The sequence below is a fragment of the Tenrec ecaudatus genome, chromosome 6, assembly GCF_050624435.1.
Source record: "Tenrec ecaudatus isolate mTenEca1 chromosome 6, mTenEca1.hap1, whole genome shotgun sequence".
In the NCBI taxonomy this organism is placed as follows: Eukaryota; Metazoa; Chordata; class Mammalia; order Afrosoricida; family Tenrecidae; genus Tenrec; species Tenrec ecaudatus.
This window is the reverse complement of record NC_134535.1, coordinates 48,034,103-48,061,289: the sequence shown is the minus strand read 5'-3', so window position 1 is coordinate 48,061,289 and position 27,187 is coordinate 48,034,103. Positions and strand designations below refer to the sequence as shown.

Here is a 27,187-nt window from a genome sequence, read left to right as displayed (position 1 = left end):
AGCAGTCCAAATAAGCACAATTCAGTATTTTGAAATTCACTTTCTTCACACTACCATCTATAATTTAATCCATGCAGTTTAAGTTTTAATAATATTTAAAACCCAGGTAAATATCTTTCTGGTATTCTGCACTTTTGGCCACGATTAATTTTGGATCAGCGACGATATCTTTCCACATCCTCTTCTGAATCTAGTTTGAATTCTGGAAGTTCCCTAGCATATAATGCTAAAATGATTGTAGAATAGTCTTCTGAACAATCTGGCTTACCTCTGACATCAATGATATATTTGAACATTTCCTCACTCTGTTGTCTCATCTTTCTCTGGAATGGGCATGCATATAGATTCGTTCCAGTCAGTTGACCAGGGAGTTGTCTTCCAAATTTCTTGGCATTGACCAGTGAGTTCTCACAGCATTGAAGTAACTTGTTGAAACCTTTTGACTGATTTTCATCAAATCCTTGAGCCTTATTATTACCATTCTTGTTTTTCAGTGATTTCATTAAAATTTGAATTTATGTGAATGTCATTAGCATTCAACTATGCAGATCCTAACAAATTATGTTTGACATTGCAAAAAAGAGGGGGAAGGATTCTAAAACACTTAGCATTGCTTATGCAGAATTTGTACATAGACCGTGAGGCAGCTATTTGAGGAGAGCAAGGCAGTACCGTGTGGTTTAAGAGGACAGCTGCGTGTCAGGGCAGTATCCTTTAACCACATTCATTGAGTCTAGATGCTAAGTCAATACCCTGAGGAACTATACATTTGAAGAACACCGAATCGTTTGAGTCGGCTACATACGGAAGCTGGTTAATAAGGCAACCTTCTAATCCTGATGTCATAATCTCTTTCATATAATCCAGTTTCTCGTGAATAAATATGGTGAGAAGACACATCCCTGATCTACACCTTTCCCGATTTAAACACCAGCAGTATTCTCTTGTTCTATTTACACACTGCCTCTTGATCTACATATAGGTTCCGCATGAGCAAAATGAAGTGTTCAGGAATTCCCATTTTTATCAAGGCTCTCTATAGCCGATTGTGATCCACACAGTCATATGCCTTTACTTAGTCGATAAAACATAAGTAAACATCCTTCTGTTATTGTCAGCTTACAGACAAGATCTATTAAACATGATCAATGATATCCCTTATTCCATGTATTCTCTGACAGGCCAGGACCTCTGGTAGCTCCCTGTCAATGTACTTTTGTTGTATGATCTTCAGAAAAATTTTATTTGCATGTGATATTGATGACATTGTTCTATAGCTAATACGAGCTTTCTGTTGGTCACTTTTCTTTGGCGTGAGTACCAATATGGATCCGGTGTTCAAGTAGCTGGCTTCCAAGTTTCCTGACCTAGACAAGTGAGCGCTTCCCCTGCTTCTTTAGCTGTCAAAACATTTCTCTTGGTCTTCCACGAATTCCTGGAGCCTTGTTTTGACTAATGCTTTCAGTGAAGCTTGAACTTCCTCATTCAGCACCATTGGTTCTTGCTCATATGTTACCTCTTGAAATGGTCAATATCAATTAGTTCTTTCTTCTTTGATACTTCCTACGTCCTTCAATATTTTTCCCAGACAAAGCTTGCAACTCAAGGCTTACATTTTTCTTGAGTTATTTCAGTTTAATATATACTGAGCATGATCTTCCTTGTTGGTTTTCTCCCTCGAGACTTTTGCACATGTTATTTGAATGTTACTTTGTTTCCTGACCTGTTATTTGAAATTTTCTGTTCAGCTCCGACTTCATTATTTCATCCATGTTCCTTAGCTATACTATGACTAAGAGGAAGTGTCAGAGTCTGTTTTGACATCTCCTTTGATCTTTCCTTTCTTGTCTTTTTATGACAGCTCGTTTTCCTAATGTATGACGGCCTTAGTGTCGTCTCACAGCTCACAGCCCTTCTGTCATTAGTGATCACTGTGTCTAATCTGTTCTTGAAATGCTTCTGAAATTCAGGTGAAATATACTTAAGGTCATTTTTTTGGCTCGCATGGTCTTATTTCAATTTTCTTCGGCTTCAACTTGAACTTAGGTATGAGCAATTGATGGTCTGTTTCAGTCAGACCCTGGCCTGGCTTTAGCTGCTGACATTGAGCTTCTCCATCATCTTTGGGATGTCTTAATTAATGTCCTCTACATTAAAATTCCCATCACAATTTGTACATAGAACTTAAAAACAAAATTCACAAAGGGTTTTTTAAAGCAAGTTAACCCGTTGTGATGCCAATGGGAGATGCTCAGGGTTGAGTCATTTATCAGGACGTGTTGCTGAGGCCTTTCAGGTTCAGGTCCGATGATGAAGGCACACCAGTCTGATGGGAGCCTGCCACGGGAAGACATTCGCTCTGCCTCTCTGAGTTAGGTGCCCAGAGCCACCCTACCCCAATAAGCCTCAGCCTGAAGGCAATCAACTCCCCTGCAGTGGACGAGCAAACCCGATGTCCCCTACAAGCACTCAAAGGCGCCTCTTCCACAAGGCAGCTTCCTGCCCCAAAGTACTCAAGTTTACTTCATCTGTGGGTTGGGAAGTTCATCACTTTGTTCCATGCCCTGGATCGTGGTTGTGATGTTCTCCTGATGTTATAGTTGTCTTCTGGACCCAGAAGATTCACTGTGTAAGGACCTCAGGTCCAGAGGACATGCTCCACGCCTGACTTGCTGGTCATGAGTTCACCCCTCCTGCTTCTCAGATGACTCATTTTATTTGCCTAGGACTGCGTTCCAGGATATCACATTCACAACTCCACCAAGGTGAATTCTCTCAGTATCTTCCATCTTCTTACCAGACCTATGCAGACCACTTCATTTCTATCACCAAGACCATATTATCCAACTATTGTTTCTTCCTCATTGTTTCTAATTTTTGTATTCCAATTACAAAAATGTGAAATACATCTCGATTGCATGTTTGATCATTTTCAGACTAAAGACCTTGGTAGAATCTTTCAGTTACTTCATCACTAGCCTTAGTGGTTGCTGCATAAATTTGAATAACTAAAATTTTATTTGAATACAATTTGAATAAAATTGGAATAATTGGATTCTCTTGTATGAAGATAGATACTATCCCATCACAAACAACGTTATGATACAAGATATATCTTGCAATGTTCTTTTTGATGATAAATGCTACACCATTCCTTTTGAATCTGTCATTCCTGCCATAGTAAACTTATGATTCTCTAATACAAAATAGATTACAGAAGTGCATTTCAGCTCACTGGCGCCATTTTATTTCCTAAAATTTCTTATTTTCCTAGATTTAGCTTCAGATATTTCAAGTTCTGATGATTAATTGCTTGCAGCTGTTTCTTCTCATTTTGAGTCTTGCCTCGATGGAAAATCAAGGTCTTCAAATCCTTCGTTCCTTAGGCTTACAACATCCCCATCATCACAGTCAACTCTACTTGGAGCAGGTGGCTCTTCCTCAGCCATATTTCCAGTGCCTTCTGCCCTGAGGGAGTCATCTTCTGTCTCTGACAATATCCTGCTTTCAATCGTTAGGCTTGCAGTATCCGACAAGGTGTTAATGCGATCCATAAGGTTTTCAGTGGTTAATACCTCAGAAGTGTGTGACCTATTCTTTTTCATCGCCTCTTCTTAGTCTGGAAGTTCTGTGGAAACCTGCTTGTTTTAGGTGACTCTGCTGGTACTTGGAATACCAGTGACATAGCTTCCAGCATCACAACAACCCACATGCTACCATAGCAACATACCAGCCATCATACAGGGCATGCTGAGAGACAAGTGCTAGGTGCTTATAGACACCACAGATAAAATATTAGAACTCAATTTTAACCAAAGAACCGGTGGCCGTATGATTAATTTTGTTCAGAAGGTTTATGGCAATTCAGATACAAAGTTATAATATTCTAACTTATTGGAGGAAAATACTTTTGAATGGAAATATCAGCATGATGTAACATGTACTTCCACATCTATTGGATTTGTCACTTTACAAACACTTTTTCCAAAATTTCTAAATACCAGCACTTTGAGAAAAGAATTATTTCTCTGTGTTCAATGTGGAAACAGAAAGGATAATAGAGCATGCTTAGTGTCCCAGTGCTGGGAAGTCAGTCACTGTACTGGGATCTGGGGACACAAAGTTGAAGTAGGCCTGACCTCTACCCTTTAAGGAACTCGTGATTTAGTGAAAGACAGATCCTCTATCCCTAGTATGAAATGTCAAAGTAGAGTTTTTAGAAATAATTCTTGTTGCGACTATACACAAGAAACATGGTAGAGTATATTTCTTAGCCATTCTAGAGCTTCAAATGAAAACAACAGTGAGCTGTAACCTTACCCCAGTATTAATAGAAAAATAGTTCAAAACCCAGAAAACAACGAATACTGTTGAGAGTATGGAGAGACTGGAACCTCCATACATTGCTATTGGTTCTGTAAAATGCTACAATTACTGTGGAAAATAGTGGAATTTATATATTATACATTCAGCAATCCCTCTCAAATTTACTACCATTGAGTCTATTCTGACTCTTAGTGACCCTCTGGACAGGGTCGAGCTGCCATTAGGGTTTTGAACTGCTGACTTGGCAGTTAGCAAACTAACAAGTAAGTCACAATGCCACAGGGGCTCAGTATGTATGCTTAGGAAATAAGAGCCATGACATGAATAGACACATGCACACCCACAATCACCCCAGCACTATTCACAACAGTAAACAGATGGAAACAACGTCAATGCCCTTCCGTTGAAAATGGGTAAATAAACTTTGGTCAGAACACGCAGTGGAATACTATCCAACTTGAAGAATAACAATGAATGTGTGAAACACTTCATAACACAAATAAATCTGGAGTGTTTTTATGCTGAAAGAAATCAGTGAATCACAAAAGGACAAATAATGCATGAGTTTACTATATAAAAAGCCCAGAAAGCTTTTTACATCAAGAGAAACATTATTTGTTGGTTTCCAGGACTGTAAGGGGATAGGAAGGAGGCCAGTAAAGGCCTAGAATGTGGACACATTTCAATCTGGGCTCACGGGAGTCAGTGTACACTGAGAGTGGGAGGGGAAAAAGATGGTGGCACAGGAAAACCCTGAGGAGTTCCCACGAGTGAACGGCCTCAGAGGCACATATTTCTGGAGAATCCTGTACTTTGGTGAGCTAAGCCTCGGATGGATTTATAGGCTCACAGGTGTGAAAAGGAGAGTGGACACATCCTCATGAAGAAACAATAAGAATTAAAAAACATAAGAAGGAAGTTTCAGATAGTTTGAGGATAGTATTAAACTAAATGTAAATATTCATGGACTTTTTAAAGCTCCTTTGTACACCAATCAATGATTTCTACATGTAAAATTAGTGTCATTGGTTATTATATTCTTTAAGATGTGCAACTAGTCTCACCCGCCTTTGGTGAATCATTCCTTCTTCATTAATATAAAATCACTGCCCACCATGGTTCATAGTGAATCCTTTGAGGGATTCTCCATCACTTTGATCCACAGAGATATATGTCCACATAGAGTTTTTGAGCAAGGGCTCTGGAGAGACGCAAGATCATTGTTTTCAGATCATTGAAGAGTGCTTTGACTTCTTTCGTCACAGCTTCTTTCAGTAGAATTGTCAGGATCAAATCATAGGGAGGATTCATGAGAGTTTACAGAATGATGATCTCTCTTCATATTTAGTATGTACTAAGGGCACTGATTTTAGATACAAGCTGTGGGTCTCCTACAATGGTTCAGCCTTTTCTCAGTGTAGCATAAATAATATTGGGATAATATTTGGGTTGATTAAGTTGACTTTTCAGTCATAAGTGAGCATTGAGGCTAAAATCCAAATAAGTGCATTTAAGGCTTTTTAAATGTTTCGTTTTTATTGCTTGATATTTTGTTTCACTGATTTTTTCCATTAATTTTTAAGTAGACATTTAAATTTTTCCTTTAGCATAGAATAAAACCTTTACATAAAAATAAACATAGGACTGAAAATCACCTGCATGTTGGAAATATATATATATATTTAAGAGAACTTTTGAGAAACTAAGTATTATCTTGTCAGTTATTAAAAGTGCGTAATTTTTTATTTCATGTAAATTATTTTGGATTGTCTATATTAGATATTCATGGTCTCACAGGAATTTAGCTAGACATGTTTGGAGGTTGTATTTAGATATCTGGACAAATCTTTCAGTTTTAAATAATGTATTTCACTTTACTTATATAACTATTTATTTAACTTTTCAGTTATGATTTTGGATGACAACATGCAAAAACTGAAGGCTCGGTCCTTAGGAAATATTGTGGTAAAGTAAGCACACAAAAAAATCTATCACTCTTTTTTATTCTGCCCCCAGTCCCACTATCACTCTTATGTATAGTGGAAAATATAGATTTTAAGGTTAAAAAGGAGATTGTGGTCATAATATTATTAAAGCTATGTCATGGTCCATTTATGACTTGATAATCCTGCTATCTTTATCATAATTTATAATTATATAAACATGATAGCCCATAAAGTAGAATAAATTTAGTATATTACAAATTTGATCTTTTTAATACATTTTTCACATATGAGAGTAGTCTATAGATAAAAGTGACTTTTACATCAATAAATGATTATAGTTTTGTATTATTTCACATTTTGATGAACATTTTACGTTGTTGAAATAATGATTATTCAATTCTGATTAACGCTGCCTTTCCTAGATCTCATAAGCATTTTGAATCTTTACTATTATCTTTCCCAGGAGCCCCAGGGGCACAGTGGCTAAGGGTTCAACTGCCAACCCCAAGGTCACAACTGGGTAGCAATGAGGTGGAGTCTACATACTCAAGGGCAGTGCCAAGTTTTGTTTTCTTTTGCATTGTTTTTTTGAATTCTCCTTAAATATATGTTATCCCAACTGGATGCCTGTCAGTGTTTTAAAATCTCTATCCTCACAAATTACTGTATTGAGCAGTTTCTTGTTCATTTGTCCTTAATAACTTTCTAATAACTACTTTAGTATAAAAAATATTTCTAGTAAGGTTATGAATGGAAAAAAGTTGAATAAAAATTTCTTGACTCCCCAAACCCTACAGTTCTGTTCTATATTCTTTCATTATTGTTAATTTGATAAACATAAGTCCTACAATTTTAAGTGAAAATAATTTACTTTACCTTTATTAAATAAATACTTTAAAATTTTATTGCGAGAAGGTGCAAAGTAGGTTTATCAAATTGGGAAGGCATATTGTATGACATTTTAATAATTCATAGTAAGTATCTGAGCCACACAATATTAAATTTGTTACTAATGTGTCTTAAGTAATATTTTAAAAAATAAACAGCTGACAGAGAAAGCCTATCTGAGACCCACATTCTAACGTCTAGCCTTCTAAGTTGTGAGATAATAAGTTTCAATCGGCTCAAGTCATCTGCTTTTTGTATTTCTATTGTAGTAGCACTGGATACTAATATATATTATATATATATATATATTCCTGCAAAAGTTAATAATGAATCTACAAAACACCTCATCCCTTGGATGAACCTGGAAAACTTAATGTTGAGTAAAATTCATCATTTCTGAAATAAAAAAATTAAAAGAACAAGAGCAAACAACTGCATTGGATCACAATTATAAAGAATCAAGTCCTGGAAATGTTTCACCCTCAAGGAAACATTATTTGATGGGCAGAGGGAAAAGGAAATTGAAAGAAAGAAAAAATATTGCTACATAATCAGAAATATTCATTAATGTAACAATGTGAAACTATTACTTCTACACATATCTAAGTCTATCTCCTTCTGAAGGCTTTGTTTCCATCCTCAGCCTTAAAGAGCCCCTGTGGCACAGTGGTTACTAATTGGGATGCAAACTACAAGATCAGCAGTTTGAAACCACGAGCAGCTCCAATGGAGAAAGATGAGGCTTTCTTCTCCTGTAAAGAGTTACAGTCTCGGGAACAGACAGGGGCAGGCTGACCCTGACATACAGTCTTCATGAGTGGGAAAAGACTTGAAGGCAGAGAGTTAATCTTAGCATTTGTAACTAGAAACAACAGAGAAGAAAATCTGTATGAGAAATTTAAAATATAGAGGGCTAAGCTTATGTTTAAATAAGTTTAAGTAAGTCAGTAAGGAAATAATTACTATCTGTTAATTTCCATTTTTAGTATAGCTATAACTTATCATAGGAATAGCAAAAGTAGACTGGAAACTATACTGTGGCAGTTTCTTAAAAATATGAAAATATAATCATATATCAAAGCATTATAAGATTCTAAATGATTCACTGTATGATACTAAGTTTGTTTACTGCTAAATTAGGAAGAATTGTACCTGTACATTAATTATTATCCTGATATAATTAGTATTTTTCTAATTCCTATCTGAAATTCACATTTTTGCTCCCCTGGGAATCTCATAAACACAAAGAAGACATTTTAGTTATACTTTAAATACTCTGTGCATTCAAAGAAAAAACAAAATCACTTCCTAAACAAAGAAAACCTCATTGCCTTGGAGCTGATTCCAACCATAGCGACCTCATGGGACAGAGTAGAACTTGAGCCTGCAGATTTCTGAGCCTGTGACTCTGGACAGGAGCAGTCAGCGTCATTGTTCTGCACAAAGACTGGTGGTTTCACACTGCCGACCTTGAGGTTAGCAGCCCAATATGTAACCCACTACACCACCAGGGTTCCTTACTGTCTGCACTCTAATGTCATAAACTGCTTTTGCAGTTTTTCTAGATTACTTGAATTCATAGGATTTATTTTCTTAGTATGCTTCATGTCTGCATGGGCATTAGAAAATCTCTTTGATTTTGAAATCCACTCTAGGCAGTTAATTCAGTGGGAAAGTTATAGCATCTGAATTTCCATGAATACAAAACGCTCATGAATTTTAGCAGCTTGCATGTAATTGCATCCAAAGTTCCAAAGTGCAGAAATAAAACTATGAGTCAGTAATATCCAGGCACTCTAGAGGAAGGCATGAAACAAAATTTTAACTGCAATTGCTGCCCTCAATATCACTGTTCACTGTTATTAAAGCCATAGGTCTTTGCCTCTTCCTCTCGTGTGGATTTACATTGTTTCGGGCTCAAGCTTTTGTTGCTGTTAGAGGTGTAACTTGTCTGCTCTTTGCTCCATTCCACTGACCTGTACCCTGCAGGCAGCGGTGGGTGGGAAAGAACTAAATGGAATTGTCTCTGTAGCTTTCATACTGGTGCCTGCAATTTCTCATCCTCCAGACACTGAACTTTTGGCCCTTAACTGTGTTTGTTCATATCGGAACAGCTCTGCAGGGCTGTGCTTCTGTCTTGGGAAAGGGTCAGAATATGATTCTTTTCATTAATATAGCCTTTACAAACCAGGCATATTACATAATTTTAATCTTGCTCCTGTCTAAATCTCAGGTACAGATTTTAGTTAATATTTTATTAGCCTTGTGTCAATACTGTGAGGAAGGTGATGCGGATGCGATATCACTTTTCAGACAAAAAACCCCCAAACATCACTAATGTTTCCACAGCCAGAACTCACATTTATTATCGAATCCTTGGCTAGAGAGAAAGAAAGGAAAACATATTATAACCTTGACAGTCTCTTTTGGGAAGGTAAAAAGTGATTTCCTATGAAAATCTTAAATAAAATCTATGAGACCCTTAGAAAATACCGAGAGTGTAAATTTGGGCTCTATTTCCTCTAAGAGAGAGGTAACAGTTGCAGACTACCTCTGTTAGAATAGGTGTTCCTGATAAGGCAATGAAAATAGACCACTGCTAATAAAGAGCTATACAATTTTACCCTATGTCTTAACTGTCCACATATTTGTGTGATTTTACTAACTTAATGGAAAAGGGACCATTTTCTATAGTTGTCCTCTCAATCTGAACTCTGAAACTACTCAATTTCTTGTCATTAACAATATGCTAGGATCTCTTAACTTCTGTGACCATAGTTCATAATTTTGTATTATCATTTCCCAGAGCAGTGACTGAGGAATATGATACACCTCACATAAAAGTACATTGAACAAAGAAAATGAATAATGACTGAATAAATAAAAACAAATGAAAACAATCATATAGATCCTTCTGTGCTTCTAATGCTCCTTTGCTGTCTACTTTCATTTACATATCCCCGCCCTAAATCAACATACCCCTCTGCCACTAACTCACTGCTTATGTTAGAGGGCTTAAAATATTATCTTTTAAAATTCCATTCCCCATGAGCTTTTTCAAGCCTCCTTATAGCTCTGATTCTAGTCACAACTAGTGCATTTGTAAATGTAAGAAAAACAGACCAGGTATGGGCTGGCATCCCACATGAAGAAAGCAAAGGTCATTAAAAAGACAGGACAGAAGAAGGAAAAGGAAAAATCGATGTCAGAAACTTGCTCTGGAAGCTAAGTGGAGGGGGGCGCAGAGATAAAGTAAAATCAGGGTGAAATATTTTAAAGAGCAACTCAAGAAGACAAAGTAAAGCATTGTACTGAAATGTCATGGACTTCTCCCACCTATGTTGTACGTGTTCTTGGATCATCTCACTGATTTACAAGATTCCAATGAAAATCTAGCTATAAAGAGTGAGCATATTTATGTAATTTCCCCAGGCTAAAATCCCTTCTAATCTTCAGATATAGATTTATTGATTTCTTGTTGGATAGCTCCACATACATGTCAAGAGTATCTACGAACAACACTCTTTTGTCTGTACTTTTCCCAATTGATAATATATCACAATAAAATACTGCTTTTACAACATTTTCCTCTTTTTGTTAACCTTATCATTGGCCTAGAGATAATGTCTGATCCTTCTCACCTCTGCATTCCTCGTGTTTAATTTGCATCCCACTATGTGGCTTCTAGTTACCCAATCATTTATTCAGTATTTTTCTAGATTAATGATTTTATTATATCCAGTTTAAAAATATTTTGAAATCTCAACCTTATACAATGCTTATTTTTTATGGTTAAAAACACCCAAACCCATTGCCATAAATTCTATTCCAACTCATAGCAACCTTATAGGACAGATTAAAAACTGCTTTAGTCGAATAGGGACGACAAGGCTATGAATCATAAGGAATCTGGTTTCTTCACCCTTCTCCCATGGAAGGATTGGTAGATTTGAATCACCGTCCTTTGATTTTCAGCTCAGTGCTTAAATAACTGTGACACCAGATCTCCTTTTAACAAACCAAACCAATTTTCATCGGAATAGTTTTTTTCTGACTCTTAGAGACCCTGTAGGAATGACCCATAGGTTTTCCAAGGTTGTAAATCCTTATAAAAACTGTCAACTACTCATCCCATAGAATGGCTGGTAGCCTCCAATTTCACACTTTTCACCTAGCAGTCAAGTACTTCAACACTGTACTACCACAACTCCTTTCCATTGAAATATTCCCACTGAAATGTTTGGTGAATAATTAGTACCCCTGTTTCCTGTTATTGAATCAAAGCCAGAGATTTCCTCCTCCAATCTAAACAAAACATATCTACATAAAAACTTTAACATCTTCAAAAGTTCCAAGGAGCTTGATTATACGAGAGGTACCCACAAAAAAAAAATGGAATTGTGTTGGGTAGAGGAGAGCTTTCCTAGTACGTATTTTTTTTTTTTTATGATCGCTGATTTAAGAGAATAGCATGCAGCTGTGAAATTTTGTTTCCTGCTTGGAAAAATGCCACAGAAACTCTTGGGCTGTTGAACAGGGCTTACAAGGGCAGCACCATGGGAAAAACCTTAAGTGTACAAAGTAGAACTGGTAAAATGTTGAATGATGACAACCTCATTCTGGATGTCCATCAACTTCTTGAACAGATGGAAATGTCTACTTATCATGGATTGGCAGTTCATTCAACCAGGTTGGACTGCTAATCAAGCTTTCCACTTAGAGGTTCTAAAAAGATTATATAACAGTGTGTAGCCAAAAAAAGATCCAATAGAGAGGTCTGAGGGGGCATCCCCAATCCCAGCTATGTGGACACTGACAACGCCCCCCACCACACCCCACAGAATAATTCACTTCAGAGGACAGCACTGAAGCTACAGCTCAGGGAGAGGGACATGTCTGATCAAACACACGGGAGCAAATGAATGAGGAGGAAGAGAGAGTGGAACACATCCTGGCCCACCAAGCCCTGAGGATGATGTTCCTGCTCAGAGCAGCCAAAGCACAGAGAGGACCATTGGAATGGCCCCACTATGAGACATTACATCCCTCCCTCACTGACCCATAGCATTATGGGGGACAACACTGGAGACATAGTGCTGGAATTGTGCCCGATCTTATGCAACCACATCGAGGCAAAACACTACGGATATGCAACAGGACAGCAAGAGGAGCAGAGCAACGAAGTCCCCAGGGAATACCAACAATAAATAGACTGTGGGGCCAAGGCATGGCACTCTACAAGACTTGACCAAAAACACTCTAAAAGGTCAACAAACAGATCTTGAACTATTTACAGGCTTTTCTTGTTTGTTGTTTCGTTGTTGCTGTTGTTGTTTCTTCTTTTGTTGCTTTGTTTTGCTCTGTTTTTTGTGTGTGCATACATTTTATTATCTCTATAGGTCTATCTAGATAAGATAGACAGGATAAACAATCTGGAGAATAAAAGAACAGGACTAATGGTTCAGGGGGAACATGGGAGAGGGAGGTAGGGGAAAGGAATTGAGTGTTAACACCCCCAGGGACAAGGGAACAAGTCAAAATCGATGGCAAGGAGGATATAGGAGGCCTGGTAGGGCTTGATCAAGGGGAATGTAACTGAGAGGAATTACTGAAACCCAAATGAAGGCTGAACATGATAGTGGAACAAGAGGAAAATAAAAGGAAATAGGGGAAAGAACTAGGAGGCAACGGGCATTTATAGATGTCTAAATACAGGCATGTACATATGAAAATATATTTACATATGATGATAGGGAAAGAGATCTATGTGCACATAGTTATAGGTTTCGTATTAAGGTAGCAGATGGACATTGTGCCACCACTCAAGTACGCCCTCAATGCAAGAACACTCTGTTCTATTAAACCGGCATTCCTTGATGCTCACCTTTCTGACATGATCACTGAAGACAAAGCTGGTGCATAAGCAAATGTGGTGAAGAAAGCTGATGGTGCCCGGCTATCAAAAGATATAGCATCTGGGGTCTTAAAGACTTGAAGATAAACAAGTGGCCATATAGTTGAGAAGCAACAAGGCCCCAATGGAAGATGCACACCAACTTGTGTGATCATGAGGTATCGATAGGATCAGGTATCAGGCATCAAAGAACAAAAAATGATATCATTGTGAGTGAGGGGGAGTACAGAGTGGAGACCCGAAGCCCATCTGTATGCCTACTGGACATCCCCTTACAGAAGGTTTGCAGGGAGGAGACAAGCCAGTTAGAGTGCAGTGTGGCACTGATGAAACATACAACTTTCTTCTAGTCCTTAAATGTCCCTACTATCATGATCCCAATACTACCTTACAAATCCAGCTAGATCAAAGGATTTACACTGGTCCAGATCAGAACTGGAAACACAGGGAACCCAGGACTGATAAACCTCTCAGGACTAATAATGAGAGAAGAGATACCAAGAGGGTAAGGGTAGGGTAAGGTTGGGGGAGAAGAGGGGAACCAATCACAATGATCTACATATAACCCCCTCCCTGGGGGATGGACAACAGAAAAGTGGGTGAAGGGTGACATTGGGCAGGGTAAGACATGAAAAATAATAATAATTTATAAGTTATCAAGAGTTCATAAGGGAGGGAAGGAGGGTGGGGGAGAAAGGGGAAAAATGAGTAAGTGATATCAAGGGCTCAAGTAGAAAGAAAATCTTTTGAGAATGATGATGGCAACAAATGTACAAATGTGTTTGACACAATGGATGGATGGATGGATTGTGATGAGTTGTATGAGCCCCCAATAAAATTATTTTTTTAAAGGCCTGATTTGTGGCAGATGGGGGACTGGTTTTGCCACCATGACAATGCACCTGCTCATGTAGCCATCTCAGTGTGCCAGTTTTGGCCCAAAACCAGAATGCCTCTCTTGCCCCATGCATCTTACTCACCTGACCTCACTCCATGTGACTTCTTTTTCTTTCCACGAATGAAGAGGGACGGACCTGAAAGGACAGCAATGTAACATAATAGAAGAGGTGAAGGAAATGTGGGCAGTGCTGTCAGCCTTCCAAATAGATGAGTTTGAAAAACGATTCCAAGCGTGGAATCACAGATTTGACAAATGTATAAAGTATAATGAGAGTACTTGGAAGGGGATAAGGTTTTGTAAAAACAAACAAACATAGTTTTGAAAAAAATTGTTTTTGGGGGGTGTACCCCTCATTTAACCTTGGAAAATAATAGGGACAGTTCTACTCTGTCCTATATGGTCAAGACTTGATTCCATGGCCATGAGGAATTTGTTTTGTTTTGTATATATGCTCCTGCTCACATTAGTTTCAGTATGGGGCATATTATCATTTAAGAATTTGGATCAGCATTTCTACGTATCAGCAATCAGGCAGAGCTAAGAAACCACTGCTCCCAGGGGACCTCGTCGGTGTGCAATAATTGGCTTCAAACACTACTACTCCCTGTGGACCCCACTCCAGTCCGAACACCGAGTATCACAGTTCATTTTTCTTAAAGTGGAGACATATTTTCACATTTTCTTATATTCATGTCTATCGTGTGTTGGAACCCACTAGTCCCTCTGAGGGAGAACGACTGCTGTCTACGCTCATGAAGAGTTAGTCTCAGACACTCACAGGGCCGGTTCCTTTTGTCCCCTATGGTTGCTAGAAATGTGCATGGATTGATGGCAGTGAGTTTGTTTTATTTCTCATCATATTATGTCTTGGAGAAAATGAAATGATTTCTTATTTAATATGCAGGCAAAAGAAATCTCCATCTGGCTTGTTAACGTTTGCGTCCACGTGGCCTGCTTTACGTGTTATCCATTGGGGGTCTAGTGGCTCGTGGCTTCTTAATAGCCTTTCACATTTTATCTTCCGCACCCTGAACAATGTTGCTAAATTGGGTGGCGTCCGAATTTTCATATTCATGTTTTATTTCATTATGTAATAATGAGTGATTTTTATGCTTTTACCTAAAACATTGACAACCAAAAGAATGATCACATGAATATATATAATCGGCTTGACGTCAGAGATTATGTACTGCCAACTGCTCCTCTGCACAAGTTCAGTGATGGAGCAGGCACAGCAAGCAAGGAGTGACCACAGAACGCCAACACCCGTGGCGCTCCTTTGCCGTTAACAGAATGCTTCTCAGTGCATGGCTTGTAATTCCCGGAAATCTAAAAATGCCGCGGTAACTTCTGTTCTCATTCTTAAACGAATATAAAAAAGATAAACTTGTGAGATACTTTTATCAGGGCCACTACGGGACATGATGGAAAGAAAGAGTAACAGCAGAGCTGACCAAGGAGACATTGGTGGCTGACCCCACTTGTAACAGCATCTTTTCGCCTGACAGGACGTGACAGTAAAATCCATTGCCTCAGAGATCTAATCTTAGGATGACCTCTGTACTATGGTGCTTCCTTCTTGCCCTATCAGAACTGAAAACACTGCCTGGGCAGTGGGAAGGTGTGTGGGGGTGGTGCCAGGGTGGCAGGGAGAATGTGCCCTTCTACTTCATTAGAAACGTCCTCAGCATCAGCATTGTGAAGTCACGGCTTCATGTGTCCTTTTTAGAGTGTGAGTTCTAGAGAGTCATTTTTAGAATGTCTCTAAAAACATCTAAAATGACAAACTATGAAGTATCTACAATTTGTCCATAGCTAGAAAATAACTGGAGTGGTTATCTTTATTAAGCTCTTGTTACAGGGAACCAAGATGAGGATGCATATCTTTATTTATATAACCCCCAAAAAAAGCCCAACTGGAGCAAAGGGGTGGAGTCTAGTCTGTCAAAGGGGTCATAGCCAATGAGGCCTCTGTGTGAGCATGGCCTTCTCCTGAGGATTCTGGGAACTCCTGTCTTCCTCCCTGGACACTCTCTCTGCTACATCTTCCTGATGACCAGCCACATGGAGCCATGCTGATGGAGCCAGAGCCCTGGAGCTAGAGGAGTCACGTGGAGACCCATGCCAGCACTGAGATGCTTCCACCACCACTGGATCCACAAGATTTTCTACCCAGTAGCCTGTGATCTTCCTGCCTTGGCACCATTGCATGTGTTGTATTAGTCTGAAGAATTTGTAGACTGGTATCAGACATATGGGCTAATATCTAACTTAAGGACTTGATCTGGACTGGGGCTGGGGTGTTTTCTTAATATACAATTACTCTTTGATATGAAGTTCTCTTTTACACATAAAAATGTAAGCAGGTAGGTAGGTGAATATTAAGTTCTTGTATGTGTACACTGTCTGTTTGAGATTACAGAGGAAGAAGAATATCGAAGAGGAATTGCATTGGAAAAGCATACACTCTTTCTGGGCTCTTGTATTTATATGCTTCAGTCTTTCTCTCTCTTCACGGGAGTGAGAGATCATACAGCCTGAGAAGGTCATAGAGAGGAAGAAGAGAAGAGGGAGGCAGGACAGAGTGATCCCGAAGAAGGAGGCGCGTTGATAATGACCATCAAGATGCACGCTGGTGGCTTAGTCGCAGTGTCTTCTACGCTGTGCACAAGTGTAACTTCTATGAGAGGAGGTCCCTTTCTCAACACCCGGGATGGCACAAAGAGGCAGAGGTAGCAGTTGATAGTTAGGTATTTCCAAAGAAATGATTTGTTTTCGTTTGGTGAATGGACATTTCACTTACAGAATAGTTCCGCGATACCTATTGGAGTCTTTTCGGAGTAAGTAGTAAGTAGTCTTCTCATCAGAGGAGCGATTGCCGCTCCTCACTGCTGGAATGCCAAACGTGCGTGCATTTTCAGCGCTCTCTGAACAGTCAGGGAGTACCACATTGATTCCACACAGCACACATGGGGGCCTCCGAGGGCCACCATCTGCAAGATGATGGGCGCAGTGCAAGGTGGGATTTCAATTGTGGTTTTCTATTACACTAGAAAGATAACACTTTTAATCAGTCTACCTTTGTAAGCTTCTCCATCAGGCTCCTAACTGATCTGTGTTTTCATGTAAGGCTGCCATTACCACCGGGGGCTTTTTCTGGACTCTGGGAGAATCAGGAAGCATTCAAACATCTCTACTTCAAAAAATTCCCTGTAAGTACTTAAATAAGGTTGATTTTCTTATCTGTTTCTCTGCAGTTCTTTATTTTGGGATTGAACAACTTAATCTTAAAATCACCGATCACCGAGGGACTTTTAAAGGTCATTGGGACCAATCTCTAGTTCTGAGAGATGAGCATGCCCAAACCACAATTGTCTAAATGAGTCATTTTTCATACTTTCATTATTCTCCAAGATAAAAATTCTCTGGGTCTTTGAGTCCCTCTTCCTAGATTCCTATAGCTCTTGTTATGAGGGAATGTTAATCAAAATGCTTTTCAGGATTTCTGCATCATCGCCTTGATACCAATGGCGAGTGAGGGATCGGAATTTTCCTGGCCAAGAGGGTCTCTGCAGCGTGGGTCACCGTGGTTGTACAAGCAAAATTTATTCAGCTTGCTGGATCGTGTATATTTCCATTTCTACACCCGTTTTGAAATTCTTTCCTACTGATCTCTGTGCTTCTTGATATTGCATACCGTTTGAAAACGAGGAAACAGGATAGAGACAGATGTTTTCAAAGCCTAATCCCAGTGTATCACACAAATCTTCAGGAGAAAAACAAGGCTTTCTGCTCCCGTAAGGCTTTACAGTCTTGGAAATCTAGAGAGGCAGTTCTGCCCTGTCCTGTAGAGTCCCGTGAGGAGGTCTCTACTCGATGGCCATGAGTTTGGGTTTTAAGAGGTAACGCTGGCCCAGTGTAGTCCACTTGTTATGTGGCTTAGGATGTGTGTGTGTGGGGGGGGACTGTGCACAGAAGAGCCTTTTGGTAATTCTCTTCTGAATCTCATCACCCCTTTGCTCTCTCTCGGGGAGAGAGGACTCTTCCTCATTATGCACTCAGCAACAAAGAATTAGTGCTCCAAATTTCATTTTAGAAAGTGAATCTAAGTACTTAGCATTCCATCTTTATTATTTGTGAGTGAAGGCAGATAACCTAATCAAGTAGACAAATGATGCGACTAAAAATAGCTGCTTAAGTGGCTTCCTTTAGAAAGACATCTCAGCGGCATTTCGCCTCAGAAGCCAAGATTAAGCGTGTCCCCCAAGACTGACAGGGGCTGCGTGTCAGTGTAGGTGCTTCCAGTCAGCCCGACCCATCTGCCTGATGGGACGCAGCTAAATCGTCAGAGTGATGATACGGTTAATTATAACCTGACAAAGGTCAGCAATGTGTGGGTGTGCTTCGAACATGATCATCTCGAGCCCTGAAGCCTCCCACAAGGCCTCAGTTTATAGTCTGCATAAAGAGTGGTTCTGTGCCCTGATTACCTGACTTGCAGTCTGTGATCAGAGATACACTTTAGAAGCGACAGGGCTGAGCTTTGAGTCTCTACCGGCTGGCTCTAGAGTCCACGCTTTTGACCGCTAGTCGAAGCTACCACTGTAATAATAGGAGTAGTAGTAATTAAGTAACAGCTATCACTTTAGGTCTTCTTAGAAAGCACGGGATGCTTTCTCTACTGAATGCACTCCAGGACAGTAGAACCCCGGACCTCGATCCTCACCTGTTCTAGAAGGAGCACGGAGACGCAATGCAGTGGAGTTCCGAATCGATTTTTCCCAGAAGAAATAACTGAAAATGGATTAATCTGTTCTCGACCCCAAGCTTGTACCCTAACCTTGCCTTTTTATACAAAACATTAGAAAGCAATTTCAAACTAAATAATTCCAGAGTTAAATAATAGAATTTAACGAATAAACACACCATAAAAAACAGTTTTTAACAACTACAGCATGGCCCGTACCTTGAGCTTGCTGAGGATCTGGATCTGTGGACAGGCATGACCAGAGGCGGTGTGGACAGGGTCGTTGTTTGGAAGGGCAAACCCCGTCCAGCAAATCAACGGGCAGTTGCTTTTCAGGAGGGTTTTTGCCCCCTTTCTTTGCCTTTTTGCTCTAGGACCTGGCTGGCTTTCCTTGTAAAAACAATCTGTCTAATGCCGTCTGCTGTTGGCGTTTCCTTTAACTGTTTTCTGAAAGGGATTACTAAGTTATCATCACAATATCCATAACTCGGTTAACCAGCTCCTCATCATGATGATTCTTTACAAGAAACTCTAGGACCGGTGCTTTTTAATCTAAAAACAGTTCAAAAAGCACAAACACTAAGAAAATTGTAGCATAACACTTGGCACACAGTTGCAAAAGGTCGAAACAACGCGAGCTCACAACGCCAACTAACGCCGAGTGACCGGAACACGAACTGCTTTTGTTCACGAGAATCACGTGCGTGCGGACAGAGGCCGCTGCTGTTTGAGCTCCGATGCCGAGTGTTCTCCACCTTTCACGTCAACATCCCATTTTGTCGAGTATTCCTCCAGCCGAGGACCTGGGTTCTACTGTACTACTTTATATTCACAGTATTATTATTCGTTTTTAATCCACAGTAGATGCATAGCGCGGGGATCTCGCTCGCTCCCTTCGCTCAGCCGGCACAGCAGGTTTCTGTAAAGCTAAGGAGCCCAGGCACTCACCTGGGTTGGTTTCAAAGCTCACGTGTAGGAGCGTAGATATCGCGATAACTCAGAAGAACTGGGGCAAACATCATTTCTTTGCTTTCTGCTTTTTCCATTCTTTATTATTCATTCTCTGTTAACTTCTAGTCAGTGAAGACATGCTATTTTCAGTTAAAATTAAATCTCATGCATACTCTGAACTGTTAAAATTCACTGAAGCAAGAGTCCATTCCCAACCCATGTTAATAAACTAGTCCTATATATTGCAATTATTCATAGGAAATTTTAATGCATTTTTAAATTAATAAAATTCAAGAAGAAATCAATCAAATAATTACTTTGCAATACCAAAGTATGTTTAAATATTGAGCTATTATATTGAGTTCATACACTTTACAACTCTTAAGTTCAAACACTTAACTTGAACCTACATAAGGACACTTTCATTTAGTCCTGGTGGTAGAGGAGGAAGGAAATTCTAGCTACGCATTCAAAATCAAAGGAAATATAATTCCATAGTATAGATATAAAAGAAAAATTACCTATACTAATCCACTTCTTTCATATTCTATAGTTTCTAAGACTTTAAAATGATTATATGGCCTAGTAGAATATGCTACTGAAACTTTTTTATTCCTAATTGCAGGGATACTATGACACCATGGACGCTGGTTACATGGACGAAGAAGGCTATTTATACGTTATGTCCCGAGTTGATGATGTCATAAATGTTGCAGGTCACAGGATTTCTGCCGGTGCCATTGAAGAGGTAGTGATGTCTATTGGCATTCTCTTTTAGGTAGTATTTAAGTACCTAACCTTAAGGCTAGATCATTCTGTTTACAAGCATCCCGCCATTTAAGTGACGGTAGAAGCTATGGTGGTTAGGTGCCTACTAGTTGGCTCCGACTCATAGCAGCCCCGTGTTCCCCAGGACAAATCCTCGTCAGGTCCTGCACCGTCCTCCCAATTATTCTGCCAGAATGTGTGGCTGCAGTCAATATGGAGGGTAAGCGAATGCCTCAGCTCACCTCCTCTTACATGGGTTTCCCGTCCTCCACACTCCCTCTCTTCCCCATCTCTACATGGGCTGCAGTGAGGAATTTCAGTACTTAAATATATGTATTCTCTATGGGAAAATCTGTATACATGTTTCTCATGCCTTAGTTTGTACATCAAATCTTTAAATAGTATGCGGTTTAAACATCTTAAGGCACATTTAGATTATTAAAGTTATTTTTAATGTACCATATTCAAATTTCATAAAATCATTTCAAAATATATCAGTTTTAATTTACACAGAGTAAATGTTACATGTCTGCTGTATAATTAAGGGTCACCTTTCTATTCGGATCCAACCCAGAACCTAATACTTGGGGGAGAATTATTTTTTCTGTGTCTTTATGTTTGTTTGATTTTTCCTTATGTAGAATGTTTTATATGTTATATAGACATATTGACACAGTGTGGATTAGTATGAATTTTCACGTCTCTCTGTTTGTGTCCTTTATTAATCAGAATTCTTCAATTTTAAGTGTAAAGACTTTTGGCATGTTTTGTGAGATTTATACTCATTTAAAAATTTTAAACTATTAAAATCATGTGGCTTTAAAACATGTTAACTTCCAGTCTTTTATTGCTAGTATATCAAAATGTTATTGCATTTTGTATACTAACATGCGTTTTGTGATCTCAGAGATTCTAGGAGAGTTTTGTGCATCCCTTGGAAATATCTATATGGAGGCTCATGTCTGTAAACATGTTGTCTGTCTTTCTCTTCTGAATGTTGTTGCGGTCTTTTCTTGGTCTTCTAGAGATGGACCGATTGAGCTCAGGCTTCCAGTATTAAACTGAGTGTGCTGAGAGCAGACACTACTGCTGCTTCCTGGTTACAAAACATTGGGTTTTTTTTCTCTCTACGATGTCTAGCGAGTCAACAATAGGAAGAGATAATGGACTATGTGGCTGTTTTCCTGCAGGAACAACTACCATTGGTCAAGTTCTTAGATGGTCAAGTTCTTAGATGTAAGCAAAAAGGTTAGTAGCTTGAACCCACCATAAATTCCAAAGAAGAAAAGGCCAGGTGACCCTGTTCCTGAAGGGCCACAGCCTGGGACACCTGAAAGGGTCTCTATGAGTTGGAATCAAGTTGGATGACATACCACAATTGTGCTTTTCTTCCCTCCATTTCTTTGTTGCTCTCCTATATTAATTCATTTGAGTCTTTTTCCATCTATTTCTTTTCTGAGAATGCCTATGTTTTCATTCATTACAAGAGTTTCCCCATACTCCTGGGACCAGGGTTCATGTTGTATTTGGTGGTGTTGTGGGTTACATGTTGGGCAGCTAAGATGACAAGATAAGCAGTTCAAGAACAATAGCAACTCCATGGGAGAAAGAGTTCCTGTACCCTGTCTGCAGGGCCACAATGAATCAGAAAGACCTCCACACCTGTGAGATGTTTTGTTTTCATTGTATTTATTCATTTCATTCCTACTGTGCTATTGATTTTTCCCCGTGAATAGTTTGAATACTGTCTTATGAGATTCCGGATCCTGTTGAAGTATTTTGATATTTTGTTCATGTGCTTTATTTCTTTTATCAGATGATTGAGGTCATACATTTTGTTATGGGTAAGAGGAGACAATACATATATCCTGACCCAGTGGTTCCCAACTTTCCTAATGCCGTGACCCTTGCATACAGTTCCTCATGTGGTCGTGACCTCCCAACAATAAAATTATTTTTTGTTGCTACTTCATAATTTTAATTTTGGTACTAATATGAATCGGACAACCGCTGTGAAAGGGTTGGTCGAACCCCAAAGGGGTCGCGACCCACAGGTTGAGAACTGCTGTACTATGTGGTCTTTGGTTCCAACCTCAATACACTTTCCAAATCTCCAGTGTTTTCTGATTTGTCCTACCTGTGACCCTCTCAAGAGAGTATAAAAATTGAGTTAGTGTTCAACATTTTTGCTATGTAATCTGTTCCCCCTTTCTCCGTCCCCTTCCCTCCACCCTCACAATGCTGCCACTCTCACCACTGGTCCTGAGGGGTTCATCTGTCCTGGATTCCCTGTATTTCTGTTCCTATCTGTGCCAGTGTATATCCTCCGGTCCAGCCGGATAAGTAAGGTAGAACTGAGATCATGATAGTGGGGAGGAGGAAGCATTCAAGAACTAGAGGAAAATTGGATAAATATTTCATCATTGTTACACTGCACCCTGACTGGCTCGTCTCCACCCCACAGCTCTTCTGCAAGGGGGTTTCGAATTTCCCACAGATGGGTCCTGGATCCCCACTCTGCACTCCCCCTCATTCCCAATGCTCTGAGGTTTTTTTGGCAGGGTGGTGGGGGGAGGTCTTTGATGCCTGATACCTGATCCCTTTGACGCCTTGTGATTTACAGGCTGCTGTGCTTCTTTTATGTGGGCTTTGTTGTTTCTCAGTTAGATGGCCCCTTGTTTATCTTCCAGCCTATAGGACCCCAGATTCTATATATTTTGACAGCCGGGCACCATCAGCTTTCTTCTCCACATTTGCCTATGCACCCGATAAAAGTTTTTCTTACCTTCAGCCCCAGTAGTTTACTATTTCTTATCAGGAAGGCTTCCCCTCACCTCAGTAACTTTGCTTTTTTAGTCAATAGTTATTTCTGGGGCAAAAGGAAGAATTTTATAAAATATTTTGGAACATGGGCCTAATATGCTATTATAATATTATTCTTGTTTGAAATGACTGAACTTTTTGAAAACTTGAAGTTTAAATATTTGGTGGTTCGGCTGTATTAACTCTTTGGTTCATGTTTCCACAAAATAACCTTCAATGTTACCTGCATTTGGGGCATATTTGGATAATCAGAATGCTGGAAAATGTGTGCATAGGTCTTATTATTGGCTAATTCCCGATTGTCCACTTTTATTTTCCAAATGACAATAGAAGTGGCAACCTATTCAGATAACTTTGTTTTCCAATGGCACATTTATTACCAAATGTAATACTAGAGTGAGGCAGGCTGTAGATGGGCAGTTAAAACAGAAAAAGATATAAACAACAAAATATTTGCCAATATCGGTGACATCTTATGATATTCATTGGGCTTTGGAGTATTTACAGCACACACTGGGATATTTTTCTACATCTAGCTTTCTATATGAGCATCTCCTTTTATATGCATTAAATGGTTAGCTCTTTATTGGATATTTATATATAATAAGGGGATAAGCTGGTCAGTTCATGTCAGATTTGCTTTATCTTTATTGGCATCTTTCAGAGCATTGTGAGCCTGAAAGCTATACTGGCTTTGTACCTGTCCCAACAGAACTGCGGAGTAAATGCTTGCTCTAGAGAGGCGGCAATGCTAACGGTGGTGGCTAGCATGCCCAGCACTTACTAAAGAGCCCAAACCTATATTAAACCTACATTTAAATGCTTTTACAAGATGCTCAACAGAATAAGCTAGATTCCAGTCTTACTCTTTGAAATGAAACTGGTGGACCATAATCCCTTGAAAATTTTCATTTGTAGGGGAAAAATAACTATTGTTTTATATGTAATGGAAATGGCTGTTTTTCCAGCTCCCCAAAGTAAAAGATTGATAAATGTGTTACCTTGCATATGACTAAATCAATGAGAGACTCCATTTAGATGACTGAATTTTAAAAACCTCAGGAAATTCTATTCTCATCACAAGAAAGCAAAGCCCTACAATATCCTTTGTAACTTTAAGGGGTCATTAACTGTGCAGGTCCTAACTTATGTAAGGAAGGACCTTCTGTAACCATTAAATAATAATCAGATCTATTTAAGAAGTTGATTCATTTGTCCAAATCTAGTTTCCATCTTATGTCCAGCTTTCCATTTTAAGAAATATGAGTGTGAAATTTGCTAACTCAGAGTACGTGAATTAAAATTAATAGGATCCAATGTAACCCTCTTGCCTAGTTCTCTTTTGCTCTTGGGGACACAGTTACTAAGCAAAGACATCTTTAGGGAACAAGCCAGGTTCCCTAGTTTCCTTCCCTCACTTGAAGTTTAACTTGGTGTCCTTGTAAATTGGACTTTGGTGTTAAAATATTGGATTGAAAGCCTAGAATAGTGTCCATGTGCAATTTCCCCCTTTGAAGGTTGTCCTGACCGATGCGGTATTGTCTGTTTTTTGAAGTTAGATAGTCCCTATTTTAGGTATTATTTCTTTAAGCTTGAATCTAATTCCATAAAGTGACGGTATATTCAACCAAGAGGCCATGCAATTTTGGTTCTACCTTGGATTAGATGACCACTAGATTTAGATAGTTGTAAAATTGCTGAACATTCCCCTGGGTGCCAGTGTTAACACCGAGGAAGATGCAGAATCCCTACTTTAGATAGTTGTAAAATTGCTGAACATTCCCCTGGGTGCCAGTGTTAACACCGAGGAAGATGCAGAATCCCTACGACACTTTTCTAGATCATTCCACCGCCAGAGGACATGGAAAGACAGCTGTTTCTTCCCACTGCACAGACTCCGTCCCCACTGCTGAGTCGAGTCTCACAGCCTATGCGGTGCTTGATTCAAACCCATTTTTCTAAAACTGAAAGTTCTGTAACGATTGAGAAAGCTGACTAGTGTAGCCCACTAAGTTATGAATCCTACTAAAAGGATTAAAGCTTATACTAAAGGTAAGAAGAACTCACCAACAGAAATGAGAGCATTCACCTCGGCATTAACCACTCACTTGGAGAAGCTTTTAGGTGGTATCGCGTTGTCAGAAACATAAAGGTCAGTTAGCATCTACTTCCTGGATTTTAAATGGAGCAAACTCAGGAGAGTGGCTGCTGATTCCCCCACCGCCATAAGACAAATGCTTGGCTCCTGTCATGCGAATGGCACCAAGGCATCTTTTGATAGTTTCCTTCTTGATGATTCAGTTGCTGAAATGCTCGCTTGGTGCTCAAATATTGTTTGCCCATCCAACATAAAAATTATGCCCCCCTCCTTTTATAGCATTTATGGAACAAAGATAAATACACATAGTGTTGAGTTCATTGTAATAATGAGTGTCGTGTAGAAATAAGATGGAATCCTGGGAAATTACTATGTTGCACATTGACTTTTCAGAATGTACCTACAGTTGGCAGAAAAACAACAAAAAATTGATTTTAGAGGTAATTATGCTGTCTTTATCCTGATTTTACAACATTCTCTCAACATTTTTTCACTCACTGCTCACAATCGCAAGGCTGAGGATAGAACTCGAGCCAAACTACAACGTGAAGAAAAGCTTTGCAGTCCAGAAGTCTTGGCGATTAGTTTTAGTTAAAATTATGTGCACAGCAGAGAGACAGTAAAGTATATGGACAATTGAGTTTTCTCCTCTGATTTGAAAATTACAGAACTCCAGTATGGAGGCCGTGGCATGAATATAGACTTTAATCAATGACTTTTTGACAATTGGAACTTTGCTTTAGGGGAGGAAAAGGGTTTTACTCCATGTATTAAGAAAGCACTAAAGCCAAAATTACAGAACCAATCTAAAGTCTTGATCATATTTGCTGTTCAGGGGGCATTCTCTTTCATACACAGTGACATTGGGAACATTATACGTAGTCACTGTCATGGACTGAATGTGTCACTCCAAAATATGTAACGGCTTGACTGAGCCATGATTCCCAGTGGTTTGGCCGTTAGATGATGCGGGATCTTACCCCCATGAGGGGCTCCTGATGTGCGCAGCCACTTAGTGGTAAGAGACGTAGGGTGAGATGATTCCAACATAAAGAGAATTATTGCAAGGAGAGGCCGTATCCCTTTTTTATTTTACGGGAGATAAAAGGAGACAGAGTGAACCGAGAAGAATCTCCCGTGCGGAGAACCTTCTGGACTCAGGAGAAAATTGATGCCAAGACCCACAGAGAACTTGAAAATACTCACAGAATGTTGAGGCGACCGAGACCTTTCCTCAGAGCAAAGGAGAAAGAAAGCCTCCTCTGGAAGCTGTGGGTCTGCAGGCAGAGGTCTAGCTTTGTAAACGGGTCCTGCTCATGAAAGCTGCCCACTGGGGTGATTTAATTACAGCACCACTAGGCGTTGAAGAGAGCGCCATTCCGTGATTCCAGCGCGTAGCAAGTCTATGTGTTCCAGATGACAACCACTTTCTTGACTAAGTTTAAAGAATGCAGAATGCCTGGCCTTCTCTAGTGGGGAGGTGGGACCCTTTAGTTCAGCAGTCGGACACATATGATTTGTACCACTTAAAGACTTAAGACGAAATATAAAAATAAATATGCCAGGAAAGTCTGTCTTTAGTCTCAGCATATGGACTTAAGCTGTAAATATGATCGTTCCAACTAGCCAAGCCTTTGAAGGCATGTTGTTACTTCAAAAGGAAGCAGCAGGAGAACAGATTTTTGTACCGAATGTATATTATATGCTTAACAACTGCTCTTTAGTTTGGCCTGGTTAATGGAGAGCGATAGGACCCCTGGTGGCTCGGTGGGTTAAGCACTAGGCAGCTCACTACAAAGTTAGCAAAGTAAGAGCATTACATGTT

At 39.5% G+C, this 27,187-nt stretch overlaps 1 protein-coding gene across 2 annotated transcripts in view; it reads left to right on the top strand.

Annotated features, from left to right (window-relative positions):
• ACSS3 (acyl-CoA synthetase short chain family member 3) overlaps positions 1 to 27,187 on the top strand; it is a 179,087-nt gene that overhangs the window by 145,109 nt on the left and 6,791 nt on the right. For both annotated transcript variants that reach the window (XM_075551224.1, XM_075551223.1), the window contains 3 exons: positions 6,233 to 6,296; positions 17,106 to 17,187; positions 20,299 to 20,421. In XM_075551224.1, the coding sequence (XP_075407339.1) occupies positions 6,233 to 6,296; positions 17,106 to 17,187; positions 20,299 to 20,421 (269 nt within the window). The remainder of the gene's footprint in view (positions 1 to 6,232; positions 6,297 to 17,105; positions 17,188 to 20,298; positions 20,422 to 27,187) is intronic.